At 41.4% G+C, this 15,317-nt stretch overlaps 1 protein-coding gene across 3 annotated transcripts in view; it reads right to left on the bottom strand.

Annotated features, from left to right (window-relative positions):
- The window catches only part of wnt5b (wingless-type MMTV integration site family, member 5b), a 129,790-nt gene that overhangs the window by 36,822 nt on the left and 77,651 nt on the right, over window positions 1–15,317 (bottom strand). The window contains exon 1 of one of the 3 annotated variants that reach the window (XM_059978068.1): window positions 1,366–1,467. The exons of the other annotated variants lie outside the window; for them this stretch is intronic. Within the exon in view, the coding sequence (XP_059834051.1) occupies window positions 1,366–1,398 (33 nt within the window). The 5' untranslated portion in view covers window positions 1,399–1,467. Of the gene's footprint in view, window positions 1–1,365; window positions 1,468–15,317 lie in introns of those variants that run through there. 3 annotated transcript variants of the gene reach the window in all.

Raw genomic sequence — 15,317 nt, 5'->3', positions numbered from 1 at the left:
TTCTTGCTTTGCAAATAGTGGCTTGTAGGATCTGGTTGAATCCTAGCGATTCCCCAAAGAAGTCAAGAGTTTTCAATGAGGCTCCATCTCCTCACTCCGACTGGTCAGACTGTTACAATAAATGGGGAAGAATTTATCTTCAGGTCTGACAACTGAAAGTAAGTTTACACATTAAAGTTAAAGAGAAACGAACTTTTTTTAAATCATCAGTCTTCCCTCCGAAGCCCGGAGAGGTTTCTATTCAGCAACAAAAAGAAGGCATATAGCTATGTTGTGGTCTGGCGAAGAGGGGGAGGGCGCCAATCCACCAACAGCAGCCAACTAAACGACCGCATTCTCCCCGAGTGGGTCTCGACCACCAGTGTTAACCAAACACCAAATGGATACAGATTGTGGGCTGTACAAACACGACATCCTGGGGTTGGAGGATGATACACCAGCATACCACAGCCCGTCCAAGAAAAGCGCCTTCCCATCTGTTCAACCGTTCAACAAACTTCATAGAAATTTGCTGTCAATAAACTTATGGGACAACTAAAATTCTGAATGGTCGAAAGGGAACACGTAAAGGGTCCAACAGAAGTTTTGAAACGTACTCAAACAGTATTTATACTAGATTGATGCATAAGGTTATTCGTTTTATAACCGAATGATCAGCAGTTTTCAGACACGGGTTTCACATTTGAAATATCAATCACATCTGCAATTCATTAGGCAAAAAAACGTCAATTTGGAAAATATAAAGACAATGCAAGATATTTGAACGGTGCGCCACGCGATTATTATCCCGGGAATGGAACAACATCAGCTGATGAAAAGCAGATTTTCCGAACATGAAATTATTTCCAAAAGGCGGTGTGTGCTCACCTTTGAGAAGGGTGCTGAAGTGATCAAAGAGCGGGCTGCAGATTCCGTTCAATGACATTGTATTATTATGCAGGGACATTTCGGAAATAGCCTGGCGCCTTCAGCCAGCAAATCGCAACAATAGTCACCCCCCCCCCCCAAAGGACCTTGAATGTATTCACCTCCACCCCCCACCAACTCCTGTAAATCTCGCGCTATAATCCTAAACATTTCTAGTCTGCCCAAATTTTGCTGATGGTGAGAAGTCACGAACAAAACTTTATTGAGGTGAAGACGTAAACTGTCGCTTCCGGTGGCATTAATTCACACTTTCCACTATCTAACGGTGACATAAATGCAGTTTCTGCCATACCAGCGACTTAGATGATACAGTTAACCACCAGCAGCGGGAGCCAGACCAATACAAATTCCCCAAATTTAATTTACCAGATGCCTAGACCGGATCATGAGGTAGTAAAGCACCAGAGATAGCGTCCAATATTTCTCAGCTCCTCTTACCTGCAGACTACACGTACAGTCATCCAGAATCATGCCGTGCAGACCTCCGCCTGGGTAGCAGATGTTTTTGACCTTACTGTCAAAAATAGTACAAACGCCAGCCTAGCAGTGACCCAGAAAGAAAGAAAAACGATCTAAATTCCCCAAACAGTTCATTTCAGTGTTCATATTTAACATTAAGAGGACCAGACGTCACGCGGATTGCTTGAAATACCAAGAGGTCTATGCAGTCTAATTACATTTTTTAAAAAGCCAGCTATCAAAAATCCTGTTCTTCCAAATCATGACAACTAGCCAGCGCCTGATGTTGAAGTATCGCCACGGAGCAAAATAAAAATCCAATTCACCAAGAGATCTATCGCCGCCATTCCAGTTCCATTTAATTTAACGGCATAATTCATGTTTTTATTCATTCCTGTGATGTTGGTATAGGCCAGCATTATTGCCCATCCACAATTGTTTTTCAACAGCCATTGAGTAAATGCGCTGGGGATTTTGACTCATCTCTATGGAAAGTGACACACCTCCATCTCAGATCTGGAACTCAGAAACAACTTGCTGGTACCCAGGGCTGTAGGTTTTGGAGATGGTGCCAAAAACAGCCTTGGTGAGATGCTGGAGTCACCTTATATTTGATATTCTATGTGTTTCCATAGGTAATGAAGATTATATTTAAGGTGTTCACAGGAACTGCTTTGTCCTTAATCATATTTAGTTATTTTGGTGGTGTTGAAAGGGCACTTCTCCAAGCTCTCACACATTCCTGCCTTACGCCATGTATTTGTTGGCAGGTGGATGGGGTGCTCAGATGATGTCATCACAGAACATTCAGCCTCTCACTGGCTCCTATATTAAAGCACGGCTGGTACAATTGCAATTCTGATCTGGGACAATTACCGAGCGGGGATCCAGTGGTGAAAGTGTCATAGAAGCGTTGGTGGTTGGGCTCCCTCTTATTAGAGAAGGTTTTTTTTGAGGCATGAACATTACTTGCCACTTATCACTGTGTTACAGAAAAGATGAGATTACACTAGGGAGAGTGCAGAGGAGACAGGCCATGATGTTGTCAGGGCTGGTAATTTTTTGCTGAGGATAGACTGGGGGTGTTTTCTTTGGAACTGAAAAAGCTGGGGGAGAAATAATTAAAGTGTATAAAATTATGACAGGCTTAATGGGGTGAAGTGGAAGGATCTAATTCCCTTACCAGTGGAGTCAAAAACCAAGGGGATTTAAAATAATTGGTAGAAGGATTAGAGAAGAGATGAGGAAAAATATTTTCATCTAGTGGTCTGCAACTCACCAGATGAAAGGGAGTGACAGAAACCTTCATCACATTTGAAAATGTGCTTGGAGCTCTGACTCATATGTGTAGTGGACCTATATAGCAAATGAGGGGATTTCTAGGCCATTTCAGAGGGTATTTCTTGCTGTGTGGCTAGAGTCATACATGGATTAGACTGGGTAAAAATTTCCTTTCCTGGTGAACCAATGGAGCTTTACACAAAATGTGACATTGTTCAGCATGTATTTTCATTTCTTGTTTATTTAATTAACTGAATTTCCAGAGTCACCATGACTCTGGAAATGCCTCTGTATTTGTTGTAATGTGATCATTGTGCTCTATCAAACAAAATGACATTTTTACAAAATGTACTCAGTCACGAGTATGGACATCGCCAGCAATGACAGCGTTTGTTGTCCATTCCTAATTATCCATTGGCTAGAAAGGCTATTAAGAGTCAACTAGATTGGTGGGCTTAAAGTTACATGCAGGCCAATTGGTAAAGATGTCAGGACACTTCCCTGAAAGACATTTGCAAACCTGATTAGTTTTTGAACGTAAATTCATAGGTTCATGGTTTCCATCACACAGACTTGCTTTTGTTTGATTTTAGATGTTTTAAATGTTTACTTGAATTCAAACTGTCAGTTATCATCGAATAATTCAAACTCATGTCCCTGGGTCAATGGAGCACTACTTTATTAGCGCTACTTCAGTAACAACTGGTATCCTTTTGTTCCCCTGCATGCTTAACTTATTTCATTAATTATAATTAATGTCAAAAAATTCCATGAAGATACTCCAGAATACGCGAAGATAAACCATGTACAAAAAGTCATGAAAAGTCAGTATCATATAGCCATAAGCATAACTGTATTATCTCCTGAAGCAGTATTAAATTCAAATCTAATCATATTCCAACTCAGGTCAATATTACAACTGACAGATTGAAGTTATAGTCCGGACTTTTGCAAAACATTTGCACAGGGTACTAAATTGAAGATACACATTATGAGCCATAGCACAAGTAAGGGGAGCAATTGATGTGCTGTGCTTCTATTCATTACAGTAGCTGTTGAATGGACATTCAATTCATCTATTGAAAATCACTTTACATCAACTATGATGTTTGACCCTGTAAATGGTGCACAGTCTATCACAGGAAGTTTTTTAAAAATTGATTTTATGTTCAATAAATACATCTCAAAAATCTCTGAGTTGATTTACGCAAGTGGTCTTAAGAGATGTTTGGTATTGCAGTCTTCCTCTACTGAGTATCTTATTTGCACATTTCACCACCAGACTATAAACGCAGTTGATGAAAACTCCACAGCCATCTAATTTGCAAATTGTCTGATCTCAGTTCTTGGACTGTAGTACTCATGTCTTCATTTGCAAATAATACCACAGGGTGGCGCTTCAAATATCAGACTGCCCCACTATGAACATCCTTGAAACAGGTGTTTCATCCTTGAGAAGGATGGAGGAGTACAAGAAACAGCACATTGTACATTAATGAGGTGAACTAATATTTATTATTTTTGTCACTTAATACAGGATTTATTCTTGTTATATTAAAAATCCATTCAAAGTTTAACATCTTAAGAACTCATTTGATAATTTCTTTCAGAGGAGCATATAAATAAGGTAACTGCAGATAGGTGTGGAAACAATAGGGTTGTTATAGTACAGTATTTTAACTTTCCTGCTACTGACCAGGACTGCCATAATGCTAAGGAATTAGGTGGGCCAGTAAATGTCAAGTGCCCAGGAAAGTTTTTTGTAGTTATGTATAGATGGCCTGACTAGACAACGGGCTAATGTGTAAGTGAGAGACCGTAATACTACTAGCTTCAAGATCATTATGGAAAAAGATAGGTCAACAAGTTAATGTCCTAAGTAAAGGCAAGGTTACTTGTAATGACATTGGACAGGGACTTTCAAAGGTTGATTGGGTAAATTTGTCAGCAGGAAAAAGATATCTGGCATATGTGAGGTTTTTAAATGTGAGATGAGAAGAGGACAGGGCAAACAAGTAGGATGCAAGAAAATGAATCCCAGGGTATTATGAATCTTATACTTTGATAATAAATTTATTATAAACTTTGAAGTTCCTGTTAGAGTGTGGGAGAAGGGAATCCCTACTTTACTCACTTTATACCTATGATTGTGAGGCTAAGTACAGCTCCAAAGCCATATTTAAGTTTGCTGACACCACCACTGTTGTTGGCCAAATCAAAGGTGGTGATGTGGTGACCCACTTCCTAGTGCACTCGAACCGGCTCACAAACAGCCAGCGCGCCGGCATAAAGGCCAGTCCCAAAAGGGAGCCAGGTCTGCTTCACCAACAAAGGGAAAAGCTCACGCGGGACTGTGAATACGTGCCTCCTACAGCATCCGCGCCCAGGGAGGGCAGGATGGTTGAATGGTGCCACAACAACAACCTCTCACTCAACGTCATAAAATTAAAGAGCTGATTATCAACTACAGGGGGAAGAAACCTGAGGTCCACGAGCCTCATTAGGGAATCAGAAGTGGAGAGGGGCAGTAGCTTTAAATTCTTTAGTGTTATAGCAGAGGATCTGCCATGGGACCTGCATGAGGAAATACCATCACAAAGAAAGCATAGCAGTGCCTCTACTTGCTTGAAAATTGTAGATTCAACATGTCACAAAAACTTTGACAAATTTATGTAGATATACAGTGGAGATGATCCTAACTAGTTGCAGACTAGCCTCGTATGAAAAAAAAACAATGGAAAAGTTTACAGAAAGTGGTGAATAGAACCCAATATCCCTCTTCACCAGTGAACAAACTTACATTGAGTGCTTCCACAAGAAAGCAGCATTCATCAAGAAAATACATATGGCATTGGGGAAGAAGCTGTTCCTAAAATATTAGAAACATAGAAAACCTACAGCACAATACCGGCCCTTCAGCCCACAAAGTTGTGCTGAACATGTCCCAACCTTAGAAATTACTAAGCTTACCCATAGCCCTCTATTTTTCTAAGCTCTATGTGCCTATCCAAAAGTCTTTTAAAAGATCCTATCGTATCCGCCTCCTTCAATGTTGCTGGCAGCCCATTCCACACACTCACCACTCTGAGTAAAAAACATACCCCAACATCTCCTCTGTACCTACTCCCCTGCACCTTAAACCTGTGTCCTCTTGTGGCAACCATTTCAGCCCTGGGAGAAAGCCTCTGACTATCCACACTATCAATGCCTCTCATCATCTTATACTCTAGTGGTCTCCAACCCTTGCGTATTGCGATCGACTAGTCAATCTTTGAGACTTTCCAGTAGATCCCGAAAAAAAAAAAGAAAAATAAATACACAAATACTGTTGAGAGATTGTTTCCGGGTTGTGGGGTTTTAGTTCCGTTCTTTCTGCCCAGTGCGCATGCGTGTAGCTCCCCTGCCATGCGCTGGTCCCCAACCACCAGGCCGCAAGGAAACAGTACGAGTCAGCTGCACCTTTCCTCATTCCCTGTCACGCCCACTGTTGAACTTGAACCCATGCGAGGTCATTACCGAAGCGCGTCAGGGATCACTGGTTGGCCTCGGGTAACCGGCTGCTTCGTTTGGCCAGCGAGAAGTGCCGTTGCTACCGGCCCGGAGTGCGGACAGACGGGCGCTGCCTCTGAACCTGTTTAGCACACCGAAAGTTCGTGGGGAACCCAGTACTAAAATATTCGCAGACAACCTAATTCGGGCTCAGGGTTCCGTAAGTAGCAGAGCAGCTACCTTGCTGCGATCTACTGAAACAAACTTTTGTCGGCCGATAGGTCCTACAAGGGGGGCTGGTGCGGGCCTGTCACACTCCTCGCTTGGTCGGTTGCTCTATCCGGACTCGTATGTACACACATATGGACACAAACAAACAATATGCTGAGACCTGCAGCATCTTAACAATTGCAGCAAACTAAAATGGTTACTTCCTTAGATTCAATAACATCTACCAGACTTTGCTCACAAGTTAATGGATATCTGAATGTCAACATTTCACCCCATCCATTGCCTAAATTGAAACTAACTACTTGTTGATGCTACTATCACTCTTATCCCTTATCTTGTCAACTAGAGTCTGTTACGATACATTCAAGAGTGATCAACGCACCAATCATAAAATCACACAATAAAAGCACACAGAGATTTGATGTGGCTGACGTCCTCTTGGTTTCACCACAGCGGACTTCAAATGAACTACAGTAGATACTTCACCCTGTTAACCTGGAGTAAATGTCGTGCAGCAACTAGAGCAATTCTAATAATCTTGTATGAAATTTAACTACCCTAACATCAGAATCACATATTCTTTATATATGATGACCTGAAAAGTGAGTTAGATGTTTATACTTAAGACTGGATTATTTTGCACTTTGGCTTATTTCAAAGTCCAACTGAAGCTTAGCAGCTCAGATCACTGTGTTATCATACTTGCAATATCACTTATAACCTGTACTCAACCAACTTTCAGAACTTAAAAACCGATGGTTGAATCCCTCTTTCTTTAAGCTTTGAAAGGAATCAACAAATTGTAAGTTGTTTTCTAAAGGTTAGCATTATGATACGAGGTAGAAGTGGGTTTATGTTAATATGTGAATTTGCAGAGCTCAGTTATTTCCTGACTACTGAGTGAGTTGGAGAGAGCAGCATATTACTGCTTTATACTACGTTAAAGTAGCTGTGACTGTTCCCAATGATACCTGTAGTATGATCCTGGCAGTTTTATTGCATGTGTAGAGCCTCTCAGCTTAGTCACCTTCAGATCATTGACTTGAAATATAAATTCTGTTCTTTCCTCTCCATGCATACAGATGGTTATTAGTATTTTCTGGGTTTCTTTTCCCGATTCCCTGCAAATACAGTTTGTATTTCTGAATTTGACTTTTTAAAAACTCTTTCAGCTACAATTTTGTAATAAATGCAACATTTCCTCAAACACTTGCCTCTGTGTTCACACACTGACAAACAAAATTTTTGTCTAAGGTAAGAACAATATTCAGATTTTTCCAAATCTACAACTGCAATAAAACCACCGTAAGCAATTGGAATCAAGAGTCCTGAAATTGCTGCACTATCTAGTGTTATAGTTGTCAAAGTTATTTCATGAATACATAAATACTTTTTTTCATTAAGAGCTTGGAAACTGATTTGAACTAGCACTTGTCACACATAGTTTTCCTACCATAACAAAGACATTTGTTATCTACTCCTGGTAATATTAGCAGATGTGTGTGATTCATTGCTTGGAGCCATTCATAAAATTAACTGGAAACAGTATATGCAGGAAATTAAACTACCTCACAATGCAGAAGAAATGACAGACAAACTCACAACAATATCTCTTCAGTGGCATGATATTGCAAGAACCTACAACAATCAATTAAGTTTGATCAGCAACTATATATAATAATATAGTCAATAGCCTATAAAATAAAGAGTAACATTCTACAGCTAAACTATATAATATACTCACTAAAGTAATTATTTTCTCATCCTTTTTTCCCTGAGTGTAGAATCTAGCTGCAGGCTTATTTACACCACATGATTTAACGTGACAATGGATTTCACAGACATTGCTTCGTAGACAAGTATGTCTGTACTTCTAGGATAATTTATGATAGATTACAATTCCATATAACTTATTTAAGTTTTGGCCAATTCAATGATTATTGACAAGATGCTTTGTTAGTTTTGGAGTTGGGATAGAATATTTGTGAAAAGAAAGAGGCTCTTTCCCATTGCGTTCTCCATTACCAGTTGCCTGCCATAAGCCCAGTCTCCTACTTAGTCTCGCATAAATATTAAGGTTTGTCTATTTCAAGCAACTATGTAAATTGCTTCCAAAAGATTCAGATTGAGATTTATTTATCACATGTACATCGAAACATTCAGTGAAATGCATCATTGCGTTAACAACCTGCACATCCAAGGATGTGCCCGCAGGTGTTAACACACACTCCAGTGCCAATGTAGCATGCCCACAATGTTCGATACAATACACAAGCAGGACCAACAACAGAACAAAACAAAACAACCACTGCAAAATATGCCTCTTTTCTATCTTCCCTGCTCCTCACACACACAGGCTTTCAAACCCCAGGACAAGCCACCTCTGGACCTCCAGTACTTGGCCCTGGACTCTCAAAACTTGCAGTCATCAGGCCTCCAACCTCCACTCTGTGGCCAAGACTCACAGACTCAACCTTCAGGCCTCTACCCCCGGACTCACTGAGCTCTAGGCTTCTCCTTTCACCTGTTACCATATATGACCTTCAACTTGCCTTCTGGACTTTGCCAACCTCTGTGACCTTTGATCATGGGCTTGGCCTCCGGATTACAACCGGCCCGACCTCCAGGATTGCTGACCTTCGACCACAGGGCACCTCGGGCCTCTGATCCTGGTGGACCGTGGGGAAGTAGTGGTCACTGGCCCTTGTGACTCCCATGCAAATGGGCCTCCAACTCGGAATTTGAAAACCTAGGGATTGCTGGTCTCCTTGGTGCCTGTTGACCCAACCTGATCCAACCTCCAGATCACTGACGTACAACCATGGAGAGTGTCCATCCTGGGGTTCAAATACAGGCTCTTGCCCCATATGACTCTTTAGTCCCAGTTATGCCTGTCCTTAAACCATTACTTCACCTACAACTCCCCACACTCTCCCCCAAACCATCCCTATAAACACAAAAACAAACAACTAAGACTGAGCCATGACAGCTCCGTCATAAGGTGGGCATTGAGTGCAGGCCCAAGTGCAAGACACAGACACTGAAGTACTAGGGGCAGGACTAGGTGTGTCAAGAAGGCAAGGGAAGTGGGGAAGAAACGACACTGGACAAGACACAGGCCCTGGACGAGACTAGGATACAGGGCCTGGGCTAGGACTAGAGCAGGAAAGCAGGACCTGGATGAGGAACTAGGAACCTGGAACCTGGACAAGGATTCTGAGTCAGAGAGTGGACAGGGACCCAGAACCTGGGTCTTGACTCGGGCTCAGACTCCGGATCTAGAAGAGGACAAGATGTGGCAAGGCAACAGGACTGGACATGGGACCAGATCTGGATGAGGACATGAAGCTCAGACTTGGTCTTGGGAGACAGGAACACAGAGCCTTGGTCTACAAAAAGAAGGGGAGGGGAAGGGAAGGGAACAGTCCAGCCTCAGGGTAACAGCAAAGACAGGCTGGCTTACCTAACAGAGACAAGGACAGGATACTGACAAGACAAACCAGCCCCTACACGCAAACCCAGAGCCACTTATATTCCCAGTCCCAACAGGAGCATCAGGTGCTTATGATTAAGCCCAATTGAAACAAGGGACAGCCAGAAGACCTGGAGTTTGGAGTCCACGGACTGGACTGTGAACAGGAACGCGGACTTCACAGACCAGACCATGACAAGCTCAGCACCGTCTTGACTCAAACACCATTACGATACCACCCAACAACAGTTCATAAACACCAATTTATTTATTATTTATAACTAACCCATTTTTCAATTATCTTAAACCTGTGAATGTCATTCCAATGTATGAGGGAAGCTCAGTTCAGCATTTTCCTTCCATTAGAATGTGCAAAATCTGTTACTATGGCTCAACGAGTACAAACAGAACTGAAAAATACACACAGTGAAAACTTCTGTTTGCTCATTAAGGACATCCTCCCATAGAGATACTGCACTTATCCAGATGTTGAAACTGTAGGTACTGAAGTTATTTGAAATTACCCCGAGCCATATATTTTCAGTACACAGTGACAGATTCAACCCTCAAAATCACATTAATAAGCTGGTCTGAACAGTCAGTTATTGAATTGCCCTGAAGTTTTAGATGTCAAATTATCTAGCTCAAACCTTTCAAACCTGACAAGCCAAAGGAATTCTAGTTATCTTCCACCAGGAATATAGGAATCATTGTCACAACTGGATATAATTACAATGTAGATAGTGAACATCATTAGGAGGGTACAATTTCATGTTAGCTCATGTCACGTTAAACAGGCATTAAAGCTAAGAATTTTGTTAGGGCAGCCAGAAATGCTGGATGACAACATTCACTCTAATATTTTTTGCATTGTAAGGTATCAAATCCTGCATTTTAGCTGCTAAACATGCTGAAAATTATTTCTCCCAGAGAAAAAAAATCTTAGCACTGATTCCATAAAAAGCCAGGAGCAACATTTTCTTCAGAGAGTCTTGTGAGAGGGTTCCATTTTGGCACCTGTGGTAAAGTCACCATTACTTTACCTTAGTCCATAAACCAGAACCCACTCAGGCCCCATGTAATTACACAGGCCTGATGTCACCTCACTCCATTATCTCAAGAAGATTATTCATTTGATAAACTATTCTTTGTTCTTGACGAACCATTTCAACAATTATGTGTCCAAAGGCTCATCTTACTGCAGTGGATTTTTCAGCTTCTATTGAATATATTTCTTTTTAGTTGTATTTTGGGAAGCGAGCCAGAGTCTGAATCAACAGTACCTCCATTAGAATAACAGCTGTTTGCTGTTAATTTTAAAAGATGATGGGTGGAATTTAGAAGTTGATGCACGTTCAACCTTCAGGAAACAAGTGACATGAAATATTGGACAAGTCTTCTGATGAACTGATCTGAGGTCATTGGCACCAAGAGACTAACCTGCTGTCGACAGAGGTCCGTTTGCAATTCTCAGTAGCTGACTCCGCCCCTGGATTTCCTGAATACTAAGTGCAATGAGAAGTTCTAAAATGTTTCTCCATATAACCACATACCTAATATATGCCAAGAGCTTCAGGTGTTTTCCCTAAATCTGTTGCTGTCCAGTTTACTTGTTAATGTAATACAGTCAGAGAAGAGAAAGGACATAACGTACATTTAATGGCCACTTTGTTAGATGTAGGTGTGGAACCAGTGTGGTCTTCTGCTGTTGTAGCCCATCCACTTGTACATTCTGAAATATTCTTCCACACATCACTGTTGTAGCTGTTCATGTCAGCTTCAACCAATCTGATTATTCTCCTCTGACATCTTTCATTAACATGGCCTATTCACCCACAAAACTTCTGCTCACTGGACGTATTTTGGTTTTCTGTAAAATCTGGAGACTGTTGTGTGCCAAACTCCCAGGAGATCAGCAGTTTTTGAGATACTCAAACCACCCCATCTGACACCAACAGGTCTGAACAACAACTGAAACTCCGACGAAAGGTCTCAGCCCGAAACGTCAACTGTACTTCTTCCTATAGATGCTGCCTGGCCTGCTGCATTCTACCAGCATTTTGTGTGTGTGTTGTTAACCGAAGCCCTTAATCATGTCTGTATGCTTTAATGCTTTGAGTTGTTGCGAGATGATTAGTCAATTAGATTTTTGCCTTAACAAGCAGGTATGCAGCTGTACCTAATAAGGTGGCCACTGAGTGTATACCTATGTTAGAAGATAATGAGAAATAAAGAGAGATTTACAGGAACAAAAGAATAAGTGTGTTGGAAAACTAAACTTTCTGAGCTGTTGGGAGTATTTGAACATAAACATAAACTGTTTATACTCTATCGCAGTCAGTGCTGATTCTGATTCAGGTGAACTCCGGTCTTTTAGCTGATTATAGTTCAACATAAATTGCTGATAGCATTTATGAAGAGGCTAGGCAAGCACTTGAACCATTTGGCCAAGGAAATGAAACTGTTGGAAGATGGGATTAATATGGATAGGTGTCCATTGTTCCAGATGATCTGTTTCCAAACTATCACAGCTGAAACAAAGTTAACATAAACAAACAAGAGAAAATCTGCAGATGCTAAAAATTCAAGCAACACACGCACACAATGTTGGAGGAACTCAGCACGCCAACAAGCATCTATGGAAAAGAGTATAGTCAATGTTTCAGGCCGAGACCCTTCATCAGGACAGGACAAAAAAAGGATGAGGAATCAGTGTAAGAAGGTGAGGGAGGGAATGAAGAAGCACACGGTGATAGGTGAAGCTGGGAGGAGGGGTGAGGTATAGAGCTGGGAAGCTGAATTTTTAAAGAGATACAGGGCGGGTGAAAGGGTAATCTGATAGGAGAGGACAGAAGGCCATGGGAGAAAGAAAAAGTGATAAGGTGAGAGAGGGAAATGAGAATGAAGAATGGTGAAGGGTGGGGTGGATTACTGGAAGTTCGAGAAATCAATGTTCATGCCATCAGGTTGGAGGCTACTCAGATGGAATATAAGGTGTTACTTCTGCAACCTGAGTGTGGCCTCATTGCAACTGTAGAGGAGGCCAGGGACTGACACGTCAGAATAGGAATGGGAAGTGGAATTAAAATGGTTGGCTACTGGAAGATCCTGCTTTTTCTGGCAGAAAAGGTGCTCAGAGAAGTGGTCTCCTAATCTATGTCAGGTTTCACCAATATACAGGAAGCAACGCTGGGAGACTGGATATAGTAGATGACTCCTAACAGTCTCACAGATGAAGTTTCACCAAGGAAGTAGATCTTTACTATTCCATTGTTTTCCAAGACTAATGACAGTTCTAATTCACTACCAGTAGCACTATTATTTCCATTGTAATTGCAAAGAATTTTTAATACTTATATAATTATTATTTTCACTTTGCAGTACCTTTAAAACACCTGGAACTAAATTATTTGCTTGTAAATGCAGCTTCTGATTATTGTGTACACTAAAACATACAAATAATGTATTTTGGGAGAATTTTAGCTCATGAGCAGGTACAACAACGGAGAAGAGTTTAAATGGGTAATACATGCCGATATTTCTGAAGCTCAAAGACAGTCTACCGATTTCTGAACCTTACTGAAATATCTAAGTACTGGTGAACTACAACCCCCAAGCCCAGGAAAGGGAAGATTTTTTAAAATGCATTTTCCAGGGTGTTTGCCTTGGCGTTAAGCAAAGCCAGCACTTCCTGCCCATCATCATTATCCACTGTGAGGGTGAAGGGGGGCCTCCAGTACGTCCAGTGGTAGCACTCCCATGGCTCGGTAATGAGCTGAAGGATCAAGAACCTAAGATCATGCTGGGTCACTAACAGATGCAGGCACATCTCAGTTTCCCTTCTGTACCTACTCCATCATTCAATGAGGCCAAGTCTGATCTCTTACCTTAACACAACTTTTCTGCACTAACCCTTATCCCTTGGTTCTCCAAATGTTATCAATTTGTAATCTGTATCTCAAATTCCCGAATATTTTCCAAGTCAGAACTATGAGCAACTTGGAAGGGAACAAACGGGCAGACAATTATTTAAATGGGGAGGGAATTCAAAGTTCTGAGATGCAACGGGACTTGGGAGTCTGCATGCAGGATACCCTTAAGGTTAACCTCCAGGTTGAGTCGGTGGTGAAAAAGGCGAATGCAATGTTGGCATTCATTTCTAGAGGACTAGAGTATAGGAGCAGGGATGTGATGTTGAGGCTCTATAAGGCACTGGTAAGACCTCACTTGGAATACTGTGTGTAGTTTTGGGTTCCTTATTTAAGAAAGGATGTGCTCTCGTTCAGTCGAAGCGGTGAATATGTTCGAAATCCTGAAAGAAATAATGGAGGTCCAGAAAGATATAAAGCAGCAGCTCCGTGATATTAAGGCAGAGCTTGCTAGCTTTAATCAAAAAATAGCAGTGGCAGAGACTCGCATTGAGAAGGTGGAAGATTGCGTTCAAAACGTGGAACGGATACTGAGCAAGACAATAAAAATCATACATCACCAAGAAGGTAAACTGCTTGACCTGGAGGGAAGATCACGGTGGAAAAATATCAGAATCTACAACGTTCCCGAAGGAGCGGAGGGCCCGTCCATGACGGAGTTTGTCAGAAAGTTGCTGCGGGACACGCTGGATCTTCCCCCAGCTATGAAGCTGGAAGTCGAAAGAGCGCACTGCGTGCTCGTTCCAAAACCTACCCAGGATAGAAAGCCACGATCAATTATAATTAAATTCCTTCAGTACAGCACCAAGACGGAGATTCTACGAAGGGCCTGGGGTAAGAAGAGAGTGTTTTTAGAGGATAAATTAATATATTTCGACCAAGGCTACCCCCCACGGTCCTCCAGAAATGCAAAGAATACTCTGAAGTAAAGCAAGCACTAAAGCAAAATAAGATTAGATTTCAAACTCCATACCCTGCTAAACTTCGAGTGTTTTATGACAATGGGACGCAGTTGTACCAGATAGTGGAAGAGGCGACTACAGACATGAAGGCCAGAGGGTTATCCGTCAGCATGACCAAAACGAAAGAAAGCCTGGTTGAGGAATTGTCTTGCTCTGCTTGGGAAATAGTGTGAGAATCGAGAAGGCCAGAGACGGGAGGAAGCCGAGAGAAACATATCAGGAAGAGACCGGGAGTTTCCCAAAGACAGTCCTCACCCCTTTCAGAAGAGCTGTAAGGTTTGGCTAACTTTAAAAATGCTGTGAAGCTAAACAGAAGCAAAAGTACACGGTGATATACCTATCTTGAGAAATACTTATTATAATGTGGATTTTATATTACTTTGTTGTTATTCTTTATTTGCTCACTTACTCCTTTTTCCCCACCAAAATGAGAATATATATATATATATATATGTATATGTGTGCATATATGTGTATGTGTGTATATATATGTGTATATGTGTATGCATGTATATATACTTGTGTGTGTTTATGTGTATATATAGGAGGAGTACACAGGGAAATCTT

Source organism: Hypanus sabinus, chromosome 8 (assembly GCF_030144855.1).
Source record: "Hypanus sabinus isolate sHypSab1 chromosome 8, sHypSab1.hap1, whole genome shotgun sequence".
Lineage (NCBI taxonomy): Eukaryota > Metazoa > Chordata > Chondrichthyes > Myliobatiformes > Dasyatidae > Hypanus > Hypanus sabinus.
This window is presented reverse-complemented; position numbering and strand designations above follow the sequence as displayed.